The 19,710-nt window shown below is 45.5% G+C and overlaps 1 protein-coding gene across 1 annotated transcript in view; it reads left to right on the top strand.

Annotated features, from left to right (window-relative positions):
* Nucleotides 1–19,710, top strand: part of LOC117042416 (pre-B-cell leukemia transcription factor 2-like) — a 28,776-nt gene that overhangs the window by 8,625 nt on the left and 441 nt on the right. Inside the window, 2 exon segments of the mRNA XM_033141963.1 lie at nt 17,926–17,967; nt 17,970–18,224. Of these exon segments, the coding sequence (XP_032997854.1) occupies nt 17,926–17,967; nt 17,970–18,224 (297 nt within the window).

Here is a 19,710-nt window from a genome sequence, read left to right on the forward strand (position 1 = left end):
AAATAATCATTTCCGTAATAACAATTTAAACAATTTATTTAACTGAAACAATAACATTATAGCATATGTATCCATGTCTGATAACTGATGTGGTTAAATAATTGGGGGTGGGGGGGAATACAGACTGAGTTTTAGCACACATGAGAAACTTAAAACAAATCCTTATTTCTGATGAACAGCCTTTGGACTATTTGTTGTTGTTGTTCAGTCGTTCAGTCGTGTCCGACTCTTCGTGACCCCATGGACCAGAGCACGCCAGGCACGCCTATCCTTCACTGCCTCTCACAGTTTGGCCAAACTCATGTTAGTAGCTTCGAGAACACTGTCCAACCATCTCATCCTCTGTCGTCCCCTTCTCCTTGTGCCCTCCATCTTTCCCAACATCAGGGTCTTTTCTAGGGAGTCTTCTCTTCTCACGAGGTGGCCAAAGTACTGGAGCCTCAACTTTAGGATCTGTCCTTCTAGCGAGCACTCAGGGCTGATTTCTTTGAGAATGGATAGGTTTGATCTTCTTGCAGTCCATGGGACTCTCAAGAGTCTCCTCCAGCACCATAATTCAAAAGCATCAATTCTTCGGCGATCAGCCTTCTTGATGGTCCAGCTCTCACTTCCGTACATTACTACTGGGAAAACCATAGCTTTAACTATACGGACCTTTGTCGGCAAGGTGATGTCTTTGCTTTTTAAGATGCTGTCTAGGTTTGTCATTGCTTTTCTCCCAAGAAGCAGGCGTCTTCTAATTTCGTGACTGCTGTCACCATCTGCAGTGATCATGGAACCCAAGAAAGTGAAATCTCTCACTGCCTCCATTTCTTCCCCTTCTATTTGCCAGGAGGTGATGGGACCAGTGGCCATGATCTTAGTTTTTTGATGTTGAGCTTCAGACCATATTTTGCGCTCTCCTCTTTCACCCTCATTAAAAGGTTCTTTAATCCCTCCTCACTTTCTGCCATCAAGGTAGTATCATCAGCATATCTGAGGTTGTTGATATTTTTTCCGGCAATCTTAATTCCGGTTTGGGATTCATCCATTCCAGCCTTTCGCATGATGAATTCTGCATATAAGTTAAATAAGCAGGGAGACAATATACAGCCTTGTCGTACTCCTTTCCCAATTTTGAACCAATCAGTTGTTCCATATCCAGTTCTAACTGTAGCTTCTTGTCCCACATAGAGATTTCTCAGGAGACAAATGAGGTGATCCGGCACTCCCATTTCTTTAAGAACTTGCCATAGTTTGCTGTGGTCGACACAGTCAAATGCTTTTGTGTAGTCAATGAAGCAGAAGTAGATGTTTTTCTGGAACTCTCTGGCTTTCTCCATAATCCAGCTTAAATAGAAAACTATCTTTAGAAAGATTTTTCCTCCAAAAGCATTTTATTTAAAAAAATCCAATTTAAATAAAAGATTGATTTAAATAAAAATATCTATTTAAATTTTAAAAATCAATTTTTTAAAAAATAGTTGTTGATTTTTATTCACCCTGGTGGCTCCTCATCTACAGTTGTACCTTGGGTTACAGATGCTTCAGGTTACAGACGCTTCAGGTTACAGACTTCGCAAACCCAGAAATAGTACCTCGGGTTAAGAACTTTGCTTCAGGATGAGAACAGAAATCGCGTGGCAGTGGCAGTGGGAGGCCCCATTAGCTAACGTGATGCTTCAGGTTAAGAACAGTTTCAGGTTAAGAACGGACCTCCAGAATGAATTAAGTTCTTAACCCGAGGTCCTACTGTATTGGACTCCTTCCCTGGCAGATGACACAGTTTCGCCCTATCCATATAGTTGGGCCTTGGAGAAATTCCCATTTCAATCTGCCTTTGTTTAGGTAGCTGGTATGGTTTAAACTTGCTTGTGTTTGCAAGATGGATTATGTACCGCATGCAGACTGTATATGACGGATGCAAGCAGCCTAGCATTACAATAGATACTCTTTTTTGTCTTTATGTTATTCTGCTAACCTTTTGGCTTTTGGAAAAATCCTTATTTCTATGTGGTTTTAAAGGTCAGGTTGGTAATGCTGCCGTAATTGCAAGCTGCTCTGAAAGGGCTTTGGTCCTGAAAATCAGCAAAAAATAATAATCCATATTTTGAAATTGATTTTCTGCATCCTATCTCAATCTGGACCATAACTGTACATGGGGATCAAGACTGCTCTGGTAGTTGCAGCCGTTTGTGAGGTTTCACCTCTTCCAGCTAGTTGCACCTCTTTCTAGATAACGGGGGGGGCATTGCTGCTGTGATGCACACACTGGTAGTTTCTCGGCTTGATTACTGTAATCAGTTGCATGGGGGGCTTGCCTTGAAGACAGTCTGGGAACTGAAGTTGGTGTCGAAAGCATTTCATTGGCTGTTGGAATCATAGAATTATGGGGTGCGAAGGGACCCCCTCCCCAAGGGAGGAATGTACTATACCAGTTTTATCAGGGTGATTCGTAGAGTTGGAAGGGACACCAATGGTCATCTAGTCCAACCCCCTGCAATGCAGGAATAGATGCCCTGGCATATTTGACTGAGCACCTTCTCCCGTATGCCCCCCCCCCCTCCAAAAAGAGATTTAAACCAAGTAGAGATGTCCTGTTGAGGCTGTCACCAAAATCATGGCTATTCTTCGCCAGGAGCAGTGTTTTCTGGCTAGAATCACGGAATTGTTGAGTTGGAAGGGACCATGAGGGTCATCTAGTCCAACCCCCCCAACACACAATTGAGGAGTCTTCATTCCTGCTTAGTGGAATCCTTGCTCCTCATGTGAAACGTCTTCATAACTTTTTGGCCCCTTTAGGATGAGATGCCGAGCAAGAGATAGTATTCTTCTTGACTTAGCAAAGTAGGATTAATTACAGGGTCATTTTCTGGTTGTTTTACAACTCGAATGAAGTGGCTGGCGTTGTTGCGGTTTCAACGTTTTTGCTGCAAGCCACTTAAAAGTCTAGAAGTGGCACTGAAATAACGCTAATTGTACAAAGGGTGTGTATGCATGCCAAGTCTTGCCATTTTTTAATTATTCTCCCCTCCCACTGGCTGCCTCACCGCATTTGCACGGGTGTTTTGTTTAGTTTTTGAACCTTTGCCCTGCCCTACCTGGAACCTTCGGGGAGGCTTAGAGCTGCGCCCCTCCCTGACCGCCAAAGGCAAAACGTCATTCCCACAAGATCCAGGGCAAGGTATGTTCTCTATGCTTAAAAAAACAAATCCTCGCAAAAAAGTTTTAATTACATACCAAAAAGAAAGAAAGAAAGAAAGAAAAAAGGCTGAGTTGATGCAGATGTTCATAATTTGCTCATTTTGCATAATTAATCCTGCTTTGGTTTGGCAAGGAGAAGGGGGATGTTATGGAATGCACTGGCATTCTTCTGACAATCGCTTGAAAGGCTAATAGGCCACACCTGTCTCTAGTCTCTAAAACCTCTGGCTCACATTGCTCATATTATTTAAGGGAACCTTGCAGTTAAGCACTGGCCTGGTTACCACAGACACATGCATGGAAGCAAGTGTGTAGACTGGCAGAGGAGAGACAGAAATGTCTGTTCTTTTCCTGTCCCCAGCACAGAAACCGGAGTGAGCTGCTGGAGCAGGGGTGAAGATCTTTGGCTCCGGGAACAGCCTGCTTGTCAATCATGTGACATCATAATGACATCATGCCGGGCACTCGTAAACCATAATGCAAGGGGCGTTGCCAGCCCTGCGCTTGGTACTGCAGGAAAGTGTCCTGCAAGTCGATGCTACAAAAAACCTGGAGCTGCTTGCTTTGGCTGTGTGGACCTGTGCTTAGCAAACAACAGACATGCACAGCCAAACCGAGCGGGATTTAATCCATGCTCGTCAGGTGATTTGGCTGTGAGCGCCTGCTCGCTGCCGGAAACTTGCCTGTGCAGCTCAAAATTGGACCTCCCCCTCCCACCCAGCAGCTGATGTCATGAGTGATGACAGCTGATTGACAGGTGGGTAGGGTTGGGGGACATGGCCTTTGCAGGCCAAAATGGTGGGCCAAAAGCTTCCCATCCCTGTTTCGGAAGAAAAAATCTCCCACCTGCACAATGAACAAGTGGGAAGGAGCTCTCTGGCCGCCATCTGCAGGTCTTCAGTAGGCTAGTAAACATTTTTATAGGCTAGTAACTTTTAGTGCCTTATGTCCCAGGCTGCTTTTTGTGCATCTTCATAACCATGAGGTCCAGAAACTTGCTTTTGCTTGTTGCCTTTTTGAGCGCAGAGTTGTGCAGTCCTGGAAATGGGGGAGAATGTCATCAGGCCTTCCCCTAGCTCTGAGACAAGCCGCAGTCGCAGTCCAGCTTTGGGTGTGGGCAGGCAAGCTGAGCGATAGATGTGGTCACAGACGGGGCTGCAAATGAAGAAGAGAGTTCAAGGCAGGCGGGAGGTCAGATTCCAAGGCGGCAATAAAGGCTTGGAGCGGCCAGAAGCAGATGTGAGGCCAAAGGCAGGTAGAGGGATTTACTGGGCCTGGTACACCCTCGCTGGCATCGAGAGTCGACGGGCACTATTCAAGCTGGGAAGGTCCGCATCCACAAAGGACACCCTTTTCCTTAAGGCCTGGTCTCCTAGGGAGCAGGGGTGCAGGAAGGTAAGGCACTGAAACCTGTCTGTTGGTGGTGGTGGTGCCTGAGAGTGGGTCTGTACAGCAGCTGCATCTACCTCAGCATGTTTCTGCTCCAAACTGGGAGCATCAACACAAGCACTCAGCCCACCAGGGAAGTGTACAGAAGTTTTGTACCGAAGAGCAATAAATATACTAGTTTTGTACAGGAGTGCAGCCTTTCGTTCTGAGTCAGGGGAAACCCATCCCTTCCTGTCCACATCAGAAGCTGGCTGTGCCCTGTGCTGATTGGCTGGCCCCTACAATGTCACTTCTTCACCTCCACATCACCTGTCCTGGCCAGTTTTAAAGCTATTTCTAAAAAGCAGGTTGTGTGTGTCTTATGTGTAATACAATGTTTATTTTATCTCATGGCCCACCCCGAGATAATTTGGATGAAGGGCGGTATAGAAATTTAACGAATAATTATTTCTCATCAAAAAACATTATTTTATTTTATTTTTTAAAAAAATTATTCCATAATTTTAATTTGCAAAAAATAAGAAAAATCAAGTTAACAAATGTCAAATGAATAAATATCTTATCCGGCCATTTACCCAAACCTATTCAAACCTGTACAGAAATTTAATAAAATTACATACAATATTATTTGGTTATTTGTGTCTTGCTTTAACCCTTCTAGACCGATTACATTTTACCCAAACCTTTTTAACTGTCATCAAAAAACATTTAAAAGTGATCCCATACCGATGCACGTCAGATGTGGCGAGCCTCTGGGCTCCCGGATGTTTACTGAACTACAACTCCCATCTTCCCTGATCATTGGCTTTCCTTCTTGCGGCTGATGGGGGTTGTAGTTTGGCAACATCAGGGAGGACCAAAGGCTCCCTAGTCCTGATCTGCATGAGTGTTGGTGGTACTTTTTTAAAATTTAAGAAAAGCATGTGGTTTGCCCACCTAAAGATTTAGGGTGCATAGATGGAATAGGGCAGGGGTGTCCAACAGGTTGATCGTGACCTACTGGTTGATCGTGGGGGTTCCCCAATAATAATAAAAATAAAAAAGAACTTTGACACTTCCTAAAAAAAAGCTCAACAACTTTTGTCAATCCAATGGGTAGATCGCTGCCAGTTTTTATAGTGGGAGTAGACCACAGTCTCTTGTAAATTGGACATCCCTGGAATAGGGGAATATAAGAAACTTGCTTCATTCTGAGTCCGACCATCGACTCCCCCAGGTCAGTATTTTCTGCACTGACTGGAAGCAGCTGTGCATGATTTCAGGCAGGGGGCGTTTCCCCATCCCCTGTTACCTGGAGATGCCAAGGAATTGAACCTGGGCCTTCAGCATGGGGCGCAGTACATAGCTGTCAAATTTTCCCTTTTCTTGCAAGGAATCCTCTTCGGAATAAGGGAATTTCCCTTTATAAAAAGGGAAAAGTTGACAGCTATGGGCACAGATGCTTCTCCGCTGAGCTGCAGCCCTTCCCCAAAAGACATAAATTAGAAACTACATAGGCTTCCGGCGGCTGACGCCATTATGGGTGGTCGTGGGATGCTTCGGCTGCGAAGCACCCAGTTCATCCCGGGGGTCAGGAGCCCTGCAGCCGCATAGCGGGGCTCCGGTTGGGGTGCGGGAAGAGCGTCCCGCACCCTGGGCTCCCCGGCTGTGCCCGTTGTGGCTCCGAACCCTTCCCTCGCTCCCCCTGTAAAGGGGGAGTGGGGGTGAAGGGACGACGAGCCGGGCTATAGGGGACATGCCCCAACCGGGATGTAAATGCGGTGACAAAGCCTGTGATGAGCGTCTAAGTTCTACCTGTTTTCAAGGAGCTGATAAGAACCCAGAGGCTGTGAGTAATTGATTGACTCTTTGTATTCTTGGAACGATCTGGGGGAAAGAAGAAAGGCAGCCCGCCTCCCTCCCTTCGGGTGGTGAAAGAAATTAACTCTTTAAGTGACTGCTGCTACAACAATCAATAGAAAGTACTTGGAAATTGAAAACTGAGTCTGTTGAGATTTCCCTTCGGGGGTTAACTGGGGAAAAATATCTCCACTTGAAGTTTTGGTCTTTATACTCCGGCCTCGGAGAAATGGCGGCGACTTGGTTTGTCGTGGGAAAAAATTGAAACAAAGGAAGGAAGAGACAGGAACTGAAATCTGATACTCACTCTCTCTCCTAAAATGCTGGACTTTGTGCTCGCACTGGCATCGAACTCTAGTTTAAAGGATGAGGAAATGCTCACTGTCTTGCAGATGGAATTGCTTAATCGGAAACTACAAGTTTTGAGTGGAATTATTCATAAAAAGGATTTACTTTCCACAGAGGAGGCTTTTCAAAAGTTTTACACAATGGAATCAAGCCTTGACAAAGAGCTGGGAGGGGTGCTTCAAGGATGGTCTGAAATGGCTGGGCAAATCCGGGAAAAGGAACCTGAAACGGGAAAATTTACAATATCCAGACTCCGAGGTGGCAGCTCGGGGACAAGGGACATGGAATTAAGATTTTTACAAGAAGAAGAAGAAAAAGGAACGGAGGAGCCCAGAATGGAGATGATGAGCACCCTGAGGCTCGATGCGGGGTTTGTTGTGGATGCTGCCTGGATCTGTGGACACTCAGAGGAAGACAATTGGAGATTTGGTTCTGGAGAAAGACAGAAAAAGACAATGGACAGAGGGGGAGTGGGTTGAAGTATTAAATGTATAATTTAAATGGTCTGCCATGGTATCCGAAATCGGAGTGTGAAGTCTGTTAATTACAAGTCTATTTTAAATAAGTAAGGAGATATTGCATTTTAAGTTAAAAGCAGCATGATAAAGGATAGAAGAAATAAGTTTAGCTATAAGAATATTTGGTTATGATTTAGGTTATAATGCAAAGATTAAGCATGTTTTCTTTTTTTCGTTAAGTAAAGTTAAATTTTTTTATAGAGAAAAGTTGTTAAGGAAATAGTATATTGATTTAAAACCGAAGGTGAATAGGCGGGGGGAAGTCAAACGTCAAGATTTAGAAATAGAAATATTTTTTTGTAAGGTATATAAATAAGAAGAAGAATCCTGACATTATGTGTATTTGTATTTGTTTTTGTATTTGTAGGTGTGGGGTTGGGTTTGTGTTATATTATGAAAATGCTAATAAATTTTGTTAAAATAAATAAATAAATTAGAAACTACATAAATTAGCTGCATTTCCCATGGCTGGAAAGAGCACCTGTTGCTTTCATTGCAAGGCCAGGCTTCCTCCACAGGAGGCAAAATGTGCCACGGCTCCTTTATTTTTAGAGATCCATATGCTTGCCTGCATCTGGAGGAGCTGCAGCGGCTTTCCTCACAGTATATACCATATTTTTCGCTACATAAGAAGCAACTGAACATAAGACACACCTAGTTTTTAGAGGAGGAAAGGGGAAAAGCCCTGGTTTTTTGAGGATCAGCTCAGATTTGTGCAGCTTTTTTGCAAAGGGGGGAAAGCAAAGATTTTTTTTGCAAAGGGGGGAAAGCAAAGCTTTTGCAAAGGGGGGAAAGCAAGAGGGAAAGCCCCATTTTTATGGGGTTCAACTCACATTTCTGCAGATTCTTAAGAGCCCTTTCTACAGTTTGCAGAAAGATAATCTAATCAGCCAGTTACATGTGGCTGGGGAAACAAACAGCCTCCCTCTGCAGGCACATTCAACAATGGAGGTCTGGGCAAGGGGGCGGGGCCCAGAGGGAGCTGGGAGTCTTATCTCTCTCCCGATCTCTTGCTGAGCAGGGTCCTTTCAACACCCCCTTCTCTTTCTTTCTTTAAAAAAAGCAGGATCTGCTTTTGGCCCCTGGGCAATTCGGCTCCAGGGACCACCATTTGCTCCATAAGACGCACAGACATTTCCCCTTACTTTTTACGTCTTATGGAGCAAAAAATACAGTACATGGGAATCTGTTGTTTCGTGGTGAATGTTGCTGTCTTGTCGGGGTCCGGGGCATCTTCACAGAAGCCGAGTTGGGCCCCTTGATAGTAAAAGAGACTTAGAAACGGGGCTGCCATCTGAATCTCCCATGATGCCACCCTCACCCTGAGTTAACATTATATTAAAAATGGGAGCTTTTTAATAATAATAATAATAATAATAATAATAATAATAATTAAAGTTTTATTAGGGTTTATAAAGAAAAATACAAGTATTAGTGGAGGTTTCTCAGGCCCAGCAGCACAGGCCTCAGGCCTTGTTTTGGCTGAGATTGGACAGGCCAGCTGCCCAAGGGTGAGAGGTGCCCATAAGTGGCTTTATATATTTATTTGTTTAGATCACATGTGAGGAAGCTTCAGCCTTCCAGGTGTTGCTGAACTACGACTCCCATCATCCCTTGTCCTGGACCATGCATGCTGGGGCTCATGAGAGGTGGAGTTCAGTAACCTCAGGAGAGCTTATCCTTGGAATGGAACCTTTTTGAACCTAGAAATCGTAGAATCGTAGGGTTGGAAGGGACCCTAGTCCGATGGAAGAAAATAGTACTGAGCTAACATGTACGCTACGACTGTCACAGCCCAAAAACGATTTTGAAACAAGGTAATATAGCTTAGTTGGTAGAACACAAAACTTATTCTCAGGGTCGTGGGTTCGAGGCCCTACGTTGGGCAAGAGATTCCTGCATGGCAGGGGGTTGGACTAGATGACCCTCGGCATCCCTTCCAGTTCTACAATTCTGTGATTCCAATATATGTATATTTAACCCTGCAGACCAGGGAAGAGTGTCTTTCTGAAAGGAGGAATGGGATGGTGGAAGGCAGGATCCACAGACCCCTTTTGTTTTATGGTGGAGACTTTTTTAAAAAAAACGGTTCAATCTTGAATGTGTTCAAGAGCGGCACTTTGGATCGTGCTGAATTTCGCTTGTTCCCACCCTTTATCTTTAGCCTGCGAAACCTGGCAGTTAAATTGGTGCCCTTGGCAGCTGCGGTTGTGAAATGGCGCCCTTGAGGAGATCTGGCAGCTGCAAAGGCTGTGCAAGTTGCAATAAAACAAAATAAATGCAAATTGGGCCTGTTTAAATCAACGCACCTCTTTTGATTTCACATAAAACAGGTCCTATAGGCCTGTAATTGGGAGAGTGTGGTCATGTGTGAATAATTTGGATGTCTGACATGAGAGGCCAGGCAGAAATAGGCATGGTGGGGATGGGGTAGGACGTAGTGCAGTTTAGCATTTATTTAGTTATTATTCCATTCCTATTCCCCGTTTTCTCCCAGGAGCTCAAGGTGGTTTTCCCTCTGCCCCACTCCTTTTTTTGTCCACACAACAGTCCTGCGAGGCTGTGACAGGTAGAGCAGGGTTGTGGGTTCGAGCCCCACATTGGACAAAAGATTCCTGCATTGCAGGGGTTTGGACTTAGCTGACCCTCGTGGTCCCTTCAAACTCTTATGATTCTGTGAATTTGGAAAGGGGGAACTGCAGGCAAATGTTGCGGGAAACAAGAAGCAAAAAGGGTTTTTTTGGGGGGGGGGGAAGGAGTTGAGATGGCAGCCTGACCTCTGCTTAAAAGCCTCCAAGGAAGCAGAATTGATTTATTACAAGGAGACGTTGTGAAAAGGCTGGGCTGGAGTGGCAAAGAGCTTAGGCTAGGGACTTGCTTGATAAAATTTAGTGCTTGGCCATTAACTCCCAGTTCAGATGGGCCTTTGGGGCTACATAAACTGTGGTCTGTGAAGCCAGGAATGAGCATTGGTGTGGAGAGAGCTCATTCCTCTCTTCCCCCTATCGCACTTGGCACAAAGATCCTGGCTTGTTTTTAAGCCAGAGTTCCCTGGTTCAGATGGAGGGGGGGGGGGAGTGTTCAGCCCCGAGACTCTTTGGTTTGTGAAGCCTCCTAACAGTATCTGAACTGTATAAACAGAATAAACAAACCACCATCAACCCCCAGCCTTCCCTCCAAATACAATAAGAATATCAAGCAGTTGACATAGTTTTGCTGTTCCCGTATTGCAGAGGGTTGGACTAGATGACCCTTAGGATCCCTTCCGACTCCGCAGTTGTATAATACATAATTCACAGCAGTTTGACTTCACCCTCGGTGCCGCACTCTAAAGACTGATGGTTGCCAACGAAATTTGCAAGGTCTGTTGAAAGCATTACTGAGATAATCCATGTCAAACTAGTTCTTATGAAAATCCTGAACGTGGATTTTATTAAGATACAGGGACCCAAAATACATGCTTTTAGGTTAAAACATGTTGGCCGGAGCTGGTGGGAGTTGTAGTTTGAAGCGCCAGGTTGGGGAGCCCTCCTGCAGAGGTAGATTCACACTGATAGTTATCGCTCAGGCTCTGCTGGGCGTTCCTGCCACTCCTCAGCTGTTAACACTCGGCCGTAGTTTTGGTGTTGAATTACTGCTGGAAGTCCAGCGGTCGTTTGCAGCTACCTCCCCAAGGAGCTTGAAAAACACAGTCGGGATGGCTCTGGATTTTATCTTCGCAGCCAAGAGAGGTGGCTATTTATAGTGCATCCTCTTAAAAAGGGAGCAGCAGGGAAATACCTTCTATTAGGACCAAGTGGAAACATCGCAGAGACCTAAACTGGTGCACGGGATTATGGGATAGCTGCAGGGGCGTATCAAGGCGGGGCGTAGGGGTGGGCCGCCCCAGGCTCCATATAATGGAGGGGATAACAAATTATCAAGGAAAATTACTGCCCTACTAGGGCAGTTCATAAAAAAACTTTTTTTAAAAAAATGCCTGCTCCAAAGGTCTTATCTTACTATACTAGGGATTATATAGCTATATATGAAATTTCATGCATATCGGTTAATATCTTGACCCTCCTCCACCAAAATAGCTGTTTACTTGGCTGTTTTCCTATGTCGTGAAGGCTGAAATTGTTGTGGTGCACTTACTGTCCCCAACCCTAACCCTGTGGAAAGCCATCTAATTAGACTTTAATTTGGAGATGTTTTTAGGAGGTAATTTAATTATTGTTTGATTTTATGCCAATGTTATGTATCTGATGTTAGCCACCCTGAGCCCGACTTCGGCTGGGGAGGGCAGGATATAAATAAAAGTTTTTTATTATTATTACTTGTTGTTATTCCTTTGTAAGAAAATATGAAATAACGTAAAACCATTTTTGCAGGGGGGGAATCAATGGGGGGGGGGTCGACAAGAAATTTTCTGCGCCGGGTACCACCTGACCTTCCTATGCCTCTGGGTAGCTGATCCTCTCTTCACCTTGGGGGACTGTGAACGGGAGATTTTGGTGTAAGCCCCACCCATGCGTTCTAGCACCCTCATGCAATGTGTGGAAAGGGGGAGAGCATGCTAGGAGCAAAAGGTGCTGACTTAGATCATTGGGGCATTTAGCTCAGGGTTCACACACTGTGTGCCACGGCCCAGAGGTGGCCACGGAGTTTCATTCAGGAGGTCCACAGCGTGTCTGTGGTGGGCTCTTCTGCTGCTTCGTCATTCTTGGAATCCAGATATCTCCCGAAAGGTGAACAGGATGTCCCGGAAATGACTAGGGGGAAGTGATCCTGAGGCATAGCTGTTAACTTCTTCTTTTTTAAGGGAAATTCCCTTATTCCGAATAGGATTCCTCGCAAGAAAAGGGAAAAGTTGACAGCTATGCCCTGAGATCATCTTCTGAGGCCCTCCTTTGTGTGCCGCCTCCTTGAGAGGTCCGGAGGTGGGCAACATGAGAACGGGTCTTCTCTGCAGTGGCTCCCCATCTCTGGAATGCTCTCTCCATGGAAGTTCACCTGGCACCTCATTACACACCTTTAGGCGCCATGCAAAAACATTCCTTTTTAACCAGGCCTTTGGTTAATCCGATTTACATCCTATGCCTTTTTAAAACGTGGTTTGTTAGGGTTTTTTTTGGAAGGGGGGACTATTGGGTTTGGTTTTTAAATTTTTATTAGGTATTTGTGGTTTTATATCTTGATTTTATTCTGTGAACGCCCTGAGACCCAAGGCACAGGGCAGTATATAAATTCAATTAATAATAATAATAATAATAATAATAATAATAATAATAATAAGGGGAGGAAGCACTTGAGAGAAGTGGAGAAGATTGGAAGCCAAGTAACGGGAGGCTGGAGATAAAAGTCTGAACCTTAACTCTGTTAAAAACCCTGCAGCATCTAGTACAGTGCATTACATCTACTATAGCAGTCAGAAACATCATTTAGTGGTCCTCAGCGATTTCTAAGGGGAAATATTTGGGAACCGCAGGTCTACACTGAATGGCAGTGGTTCTCCAGGGTTTCAGGAAAGGGAGATGCTGGGGATCGAACCTGGGACCAGTGTTAGAAATTAGCCAGTGTGTTTTTTGACAGGTGTGGACCCAGTTGCGACCATGTGGAAATCTCTAGGTGCCAGGCTGGTGACTGGGGGAAGCAAAATGTCACTTGGAGAAGGATGCGAAATTTTTTTTTTCTTGAAGCTTGAATTTGTTTTATTCTTGATTGTTTTGTTTGATGTTTTAATGTGTGTAAACCGCTTTGAGATTGTTCTTTAAAATATAAAGTGGCATAGAAATGATAATAATAATAATAATAATAATAATAATAATAATAATAATAGCAGCGTCTAGACATTCCATTGTGGTGATTGCAACCTAGGTTTAAGGTGCCATTTGGCGATGATAGTACCTGAGTTTCTTACACTGCCTAGGATGTTCTGCACACAAGCCAAACCATTCTGCCCTTAAGCTATGCTCCTTCCTGTATCTTCCCCACTTCCCATTGCCCTCTGCTACTTGGAGTATTAACTTCGGAAGTGGAGAGCCTTTTTCTGCTTGTGTAGGTTCTCAGCTTGATTTAGTCCCCTGACTGTCCAGGGTCCTAAATTGTGTAGGGGAGCTAGATGAGTAAAGCAATCTCCCCTGCTGCAGATATTTTGCCTTCAGCTGGTGGAAAGTAACTAGGGGAGGGCAGAGTTAGTGCCCCACTCTCCATTGGGGCAATCGTAATCTCCCGGAGGATTAGAATCCCAGAATGGGCCTCAAGAGGCTCATAAATCTTCGCTGCAAAAGGGATGCTGTTTGTCCTGTGTTGATAACACAGCTGTGATTATAGTGAGGTATTAAAAATAGCAGCCGCAATAAACAGTCTTAAAATACACTGGGTGATAGTTTAACATCATTCAAATTCGGGGCAGATTCATTAAAATCCTTGCACTTAAATCACTCAGTGATGTAGCTGCATAGCCTCCATACTTAATTACTTACTTACTTTATTTACTTATTTTTGCAATTCATCCCCAAATATGAGTGGGACTTTGAACCTTGTTCACCCTCCTGCACATTAGCAGAAAATAATAATAATAATAATAATAATAATAATAATATATAATAATAATAATTTATTGATACCCCTGCCCACTCTGGGCGGCTTCCAACAGAAGTAGTTGGTTTTTCTCTTTGACATCTGGTGGGAGGGCGTTCCACAGGGCGGGTGCCACTACAGAGAAGGCCCTCTGCCTGGTTCCTGTAACTTGGCTTCTTGCAGTGAGGGAACCGCCAGAAGGCCCTCGGAGCTGGACCTCAGTGTCCGGGCAGAACAATGGGGGTTCTCACTGCGAGAAGCCAGGCTACAGGGAACCAGGCCAGATGTCAAGGAGAACAACAACTACCAGACTTTTAGAAGACATCTGAAGGCAGCCCTGTTTAGGGAAGCTTTTAATGTATGATTGATTATTGTATTTAATGGTTTGTTGGGAGCCTCCCAGAGTGGCTGAGGAAGCCCAGCCAGATGGGCGGGGTATTAATAATAATAATAATAACTATTATTATTATACCAGATGGAGCTGATTAACAGCTGCCTTGGACACAGAATTAACCTGCGCCTCCATGGACAGCCAAAAGGATTATTCCTCCCCCCCTTCTTCCTCCCCCAACTTAAATATGTTTTCACTGCAGGAGAAAAAAACTGTAGGGAAAATAGCAGCAAATTCACTCCCCTCTGAATGAACGTTCAGGAGCAAAAATTTGATACTTTATAGTAGAAGTTAATACGGGGTGAACTACTGTTTCAATGAGAGTACCTGCCATGCCGGGGATGTGGTAGTGCTGTGGGTTAAACCACAGAGCCTAGGGCTTGCCGATCAGAAGGTCAGTGGTTCGAATCCCGGTGATGGGGTGAGCTCCCGTTGCTCAGTCCCTGCTCCTACCAACCTAGCAGTTCAAAAGCACATCAAAGTGCAAGTAGATAAATAGGTACCACTCCGGCGGGAAGGTAAATGGCGTTTCTGTGTGCTCTGGTTTGCCAGAAGTGGCTTAGTCATGCTGGCCACATGACCCGGAAGCTGTACGCTGGCTCTCTCAGCCAATAAAGCAAGATGAGCACCGCAATCCTAGAGTCGTCTGTGACTGGACCTAATGGTCAGGGTCCCTTTACCTTTACCTACCTTATGCCAGGTAAGCCTATTTGTCTGTTTAGTGTGTTATGGACATACATAAGGCAATACTGTTATGGACATACATAAGGCAATACTCTATTGGCAAGAGTTCTAGGCGGTTTGCAAATTGGGTTGCTCTTCCCACTGGTTAAACATATTTTTTGTGTTGCTTCAGAAACCCACCAAACCTCTTCAACCAGAAAAGAGGGTTGGGTGAAAGGCACATGGGTGTGCACAAATGTCCTGTAAAAACAAGACTTTGGAAACTTAAACTGAGAGGTGCCGGAAGGATCAACGCTTGTCCTTTCTTTTCCCTTCCCGAGTCAAGTGATATTTATCTGTTTTGTTTTGGAAAAATCCTGGGCAACTGTGCAGTTTTCAAAATGCTGTTCACTACATCTTGCCAGGTTAAAGTCGCTGTATTCAGCATCATACATTGTATAGTTCTTTATAATCTTATTAGAACTGTGTTAAGAACAAAACGAACAAAAAAAACCCAAGTACTTAGCTACAGGGTTTTCTCCCATGGGATGAGTTTAGTTTCCCCTGGCCTTTGCCAGTACATTTGACAGATGTACTGTGTTTCAAGCAGTTGTCAGTGGTGCATCTCCCCACCTCATGCTTCTATAGGGACTGCTTTTTTTAATGCATGCATTTAGTAGATGATTAGGCAAATTATTGGCGAATAAGGCTACCAATGGCTACTAACCATGATGGCTAACATCGTCCTTCCACTGTCTAAGGCCGTATGCTTCTGAACGTTTTTGGAAACCGCAGGGGGAGGAGAGAGAGGACTATTGCACCCAGGTTCTGCTTACAAGTTCGCCATAGGTATCTGGTTAGCTACTGTGAGAACAGGATGCTGGCCTGAACTGGTAGCCTCTTGTATTCTCAATGCTTGAATTATGAATTGCTTGAATTATGGAGCAGAGAATTATGGAGCAGAGGGGGCATCTGCCTCCCTTTTGTGGAACCCCCTTAGTTAGGGTTCTAGGAAAGTGCTACAGTGGGGGCAGGATTTGGCTGAAAAGGACTGGAATCGGTGGCTGTGCCTGTGGCTAGTTGTTTTTGTGAAAGCCCTCCCGCCGCCTCGTCCCAATCCTGCCCCGTGTTAATACCGGTATTTGTGAGGGGAAAACTTTGCCATATTGGGGTGGGCTTATTGGCCTCGGGCATCAAAATATCTCAAGCCAATGCTCCACTTAGTCTGCCTCCCAATTTCCCTCTGTCCTTTTCTGCGGCTCACATGGGACTTTGAGGCCTGACCAGATGGAGCGTATTTTCCCTGGCTCCAAGCCCCCATTTTGCCTCCTGCATTGGAGGGGAGACTCTGGAGGAGTTGAGGTGTGTGTAAAATAGCTGGTATGGTTGCTTTTATTGCTTTTCTCACTTAGGCCTGCCTGGTAACTCCACCGCCTAATCTCTGCAGTTTGTCAGACACTCTGTCATGTCCCCCCCCCCCAAAAAAAGTGAGTTTACTATGTTATGCCACCTGCCTCCCGAAAGCTACATTTGCCATATTTAGGGCCTGCAGCCACCTCAGCACAACCCGTTTAAAGCATTGCAATAGATGCCACATTAAACAGTCGTGGGTGGCTTCCCTCAAAGAACCCTGGGAACTGTAGTTGGTTACGGGTGCTGAGAGCTGTTAAGCCACTCTGGGAATTGTAGCTCTGGGAGGGGAATATACCACTTTAAACAGCCATGACTTCCTGCAACCCAGACCTACAATTCTCAGAGTGGTTTAATAAGAGCTTGTCCCTCTTCCCAGTAACCAACTACAGTTCCCAGCTTTCCTGGGGAAGTGGGGAAGCCACAAGTGTTTAAAGTGGCCTGAGAGTGCTTTAGCCGTTCGGTGTGAACAAGGCCGGTCTCTTTAACAGGACTTTGAGGCACAGCTATGGGCCAGGAGATCCTGTCTGGCGCTGGGCCATGGATTTGTGCCCAGCAAAGCTTTCTTAAAGGGACAGGAGTAGGCAAGGTGGTTTCTCGCTTCTGGTTTTGTTGTTGCTCTGGCCAGTTGGCAGCCGTTTACTCCTTTTTTAAACATTAAACTGGCCCCCTGCTGCTGCGCTGTGTTTTAGGGGCGGCCTGACCTACAGACGTTTGGCGGGTGAAGACACCCGGCTGCTAAATATATGCGAGATCAACAAAGAGTCTTGCGACACGGGGGGGGGGGCAGGGGGCGCATGCCAGGAAGAGGGCTATTGCTCCCCTCTTAATATTTGACCATATGATTGATATTTGACCATATCAATGGTCAGGGTGGGATGGGATGATCGGCCACCCTTCTTGAATTTTTGTGTGCCTTTGCTTCCATCGCCAACATTCGTAGGGTCTTTGGGATGGGGGGAGAGCAGGAAACACCCAGTGGGCCAGATTGAGCTTGCCACCCCTGCCTTTGAGAGACTTGGCAAAATAATTAGGGCCTGAAAGCTCGTGCCATAATAAATCAAGTCTAGGGTGCCGCCAGAGTCTTGGTTCTTTTTCCTACTTGGCTGCCCCTTGGAAAATGCAGATCAGGTGGCAATTCAAAGCCAAAAGAGCAGAGCCAGTCCCCAAACGGAGGCAGTTTTGACATTGGAGGTGGTGCTGGGGGGTTGATTTAGGGTGCCCTCCTTTTTTCCTTTCTCTCTCCTAGGGATCCTCAATACGTTGCTTCTTTGGCTCAACCTCGGGCCTCTTTTCTACTCTTTCTTTCTTTCTTTCTTTCTTTCTTCTCTCTCCGCTCCCCCCCCCCCCAATATCTCTGTGTCTGCCTGCCAAAAGTTGCTACCCCTTTTCTGGGCCCGCCGTCGCCGTAGCAACGACCTCAGGGTGACCTAGTCTCCTGCCAAGCGACAAAAGAGGAAGGAGGCACCAGGAGGGGGAGGGAGGAGGGGAAGCCCACCAAGGAAGGGCAGGAAAGGGGGGTGGGTGGGAATGCCTGTGTGTGTGTGTGTGTGTGTGTGTGTGTGTGAACATGGCCGCCTCAGCGTTAACTCCTTCCTTTCCCCTGTGTCTGCATTTTAGGACTGAGCATCCGAAGCTCCCAGGAGGAGGAGCCGGTGGACCCCAGCTGATGCGCTTGGACAATATGCTGCTGGCCGAGGGGGTGGCCGGCCCAGAGAAAGGGGGTGGGTCTGCGGCAGCAGCGGCCGCAGCCGCAGCAGCAGGGGGGGTGTCCCCAGATAACTCCATTGAGCACTCCGATTACCGCAACAAGCTCTCCCAGATCCGCCAGATCTACCACTCGGAGCTGGAGAAATACGAGCAGGTAAGGATGTTGATGATGCGGATTATACATACAGGTGGTCTGCCATACATATGTTGTATGTTGTATACATATGGACTATGTATATATGTTGTATACATATGGACTATGTATATGTATATGTTGTATACATATGGACTATGGCAGACCAACATACATATCGAAACAAAATAGAAAATTCTTTCCAGTAGCACCTTAGAGACCAACTTGAGTTTGTTCTTGGTATGAGCTTTCATGTGCATGCACACTTCTTCAGATACACTGAAACAGAAGTCACCAGATCCTTAAATATAGTGAGGGAGTGGGGAGGGGTATTACTCAGAAGGGTGGTTGGAATTGGTGATCAGCTCATAGGTGTGGAAAACCTGTTGACGGCTGCAGTTAGTCTTGCAGGGAAAGGCAAGGGGTGAGATGGCTAAAGATAGCTTTGTTATGTATAATGAGATAAGAATCCAATGTCTTTGGTCAGCAGGTTTCTCACCATGGGTTTAAGTTTGGTGATTAGTTGCAATTCAGCCACTTCTCTTTCCAGTCTATACATGGTATTCCTGTCCTGCGTTTCTCCCAAGTTGGATCTCCCGGCGGCTTCCACCGTTCAAGGACACCCATTATAAAACGCAAAAGCAAGCCATTTAACAATGAATAGTTGGAACCGCATCGAAACACGTTTTTGGGGGCGCCAGTTTAAAATCCAGCTTGCTTGGCAGGCGATTGGCGGCACAGCAGTTTTCAAAGGCCTGTCTGAACAGGAAGGAAATTCTTAGTATACATAACAAGGAGGGAGACAGACGTTCCTAACCTCTCTTGGGAGCAGTGTTGGAAACTCAAATGTATAAACTTAAATCTAGGTTACACTCATCACGATGGAATATCTATTTGCCAGGAGGTTGAAATGGATGACCATTGGGGTCCCTTTCCAGTTCTATGATTCTACGATTCTATAAGCTCAACTACATTGCTTGATTGTCGCTTGCTCTTCCAACAATGCACTTGTGCCAGCATGCAAAAGGAGAAAAACACGCAGTGGAAATGGAAATGGTATTAACTATGGACTTAAGGCAGAGGTTTTTAAACGGTGGTTGCCCACCTGGTGCCCAGAAATCTACTTGTCGTCGCAATTGGACCCATGCCAGTAGCAAAACGTACCTGGCTAATTTCCAACACTGCGTGGGAGGGAATTCCATAATATTGGAGCAACCCGGAATAGGTTTCCGCTCTCGCCACCTCCAAGCATGAGTCCAACGTTGGTGGGATCAAGAGGGGCTCACCCAAGGGTCTTAGCACCGGGTTCATATAGAGAGATACGATCTTTCAGATAGCCTGGGATAAAACCAGATAGGGCTTTCTAGGTCATAACCAGGTAAGGATGTGATTACCATTATTGCTATATTATTAAATTTGTATAGCACCCTTAATCAGAAGGTTGCGGGGTGGATCACAACATAAAAATGCAAAAGGAGAACAAAACTACATAACATCTGGGGGGGCAGAGGCCTACATTTGCATTAGGAGTTGGAGGCAGGGATTTTTTTGGGGGTTTATAA

The sequence above is a fragment of the Lacerta agilis genome, chromosome 2, assembly GCF_009819535.1.
Source record: "Lacerta agilis isolate rLacAgi1 chromosome 2, rLacAgi1.pri, whole genome shotgun sequence".
Classification (NCBI taxonomy): domain Eukaryota; kingdom Metazoa; phylum Chordata; class Lepidosauria; order Squamata; family Lacertidae; genus Lacerta; species Lacerta agilis.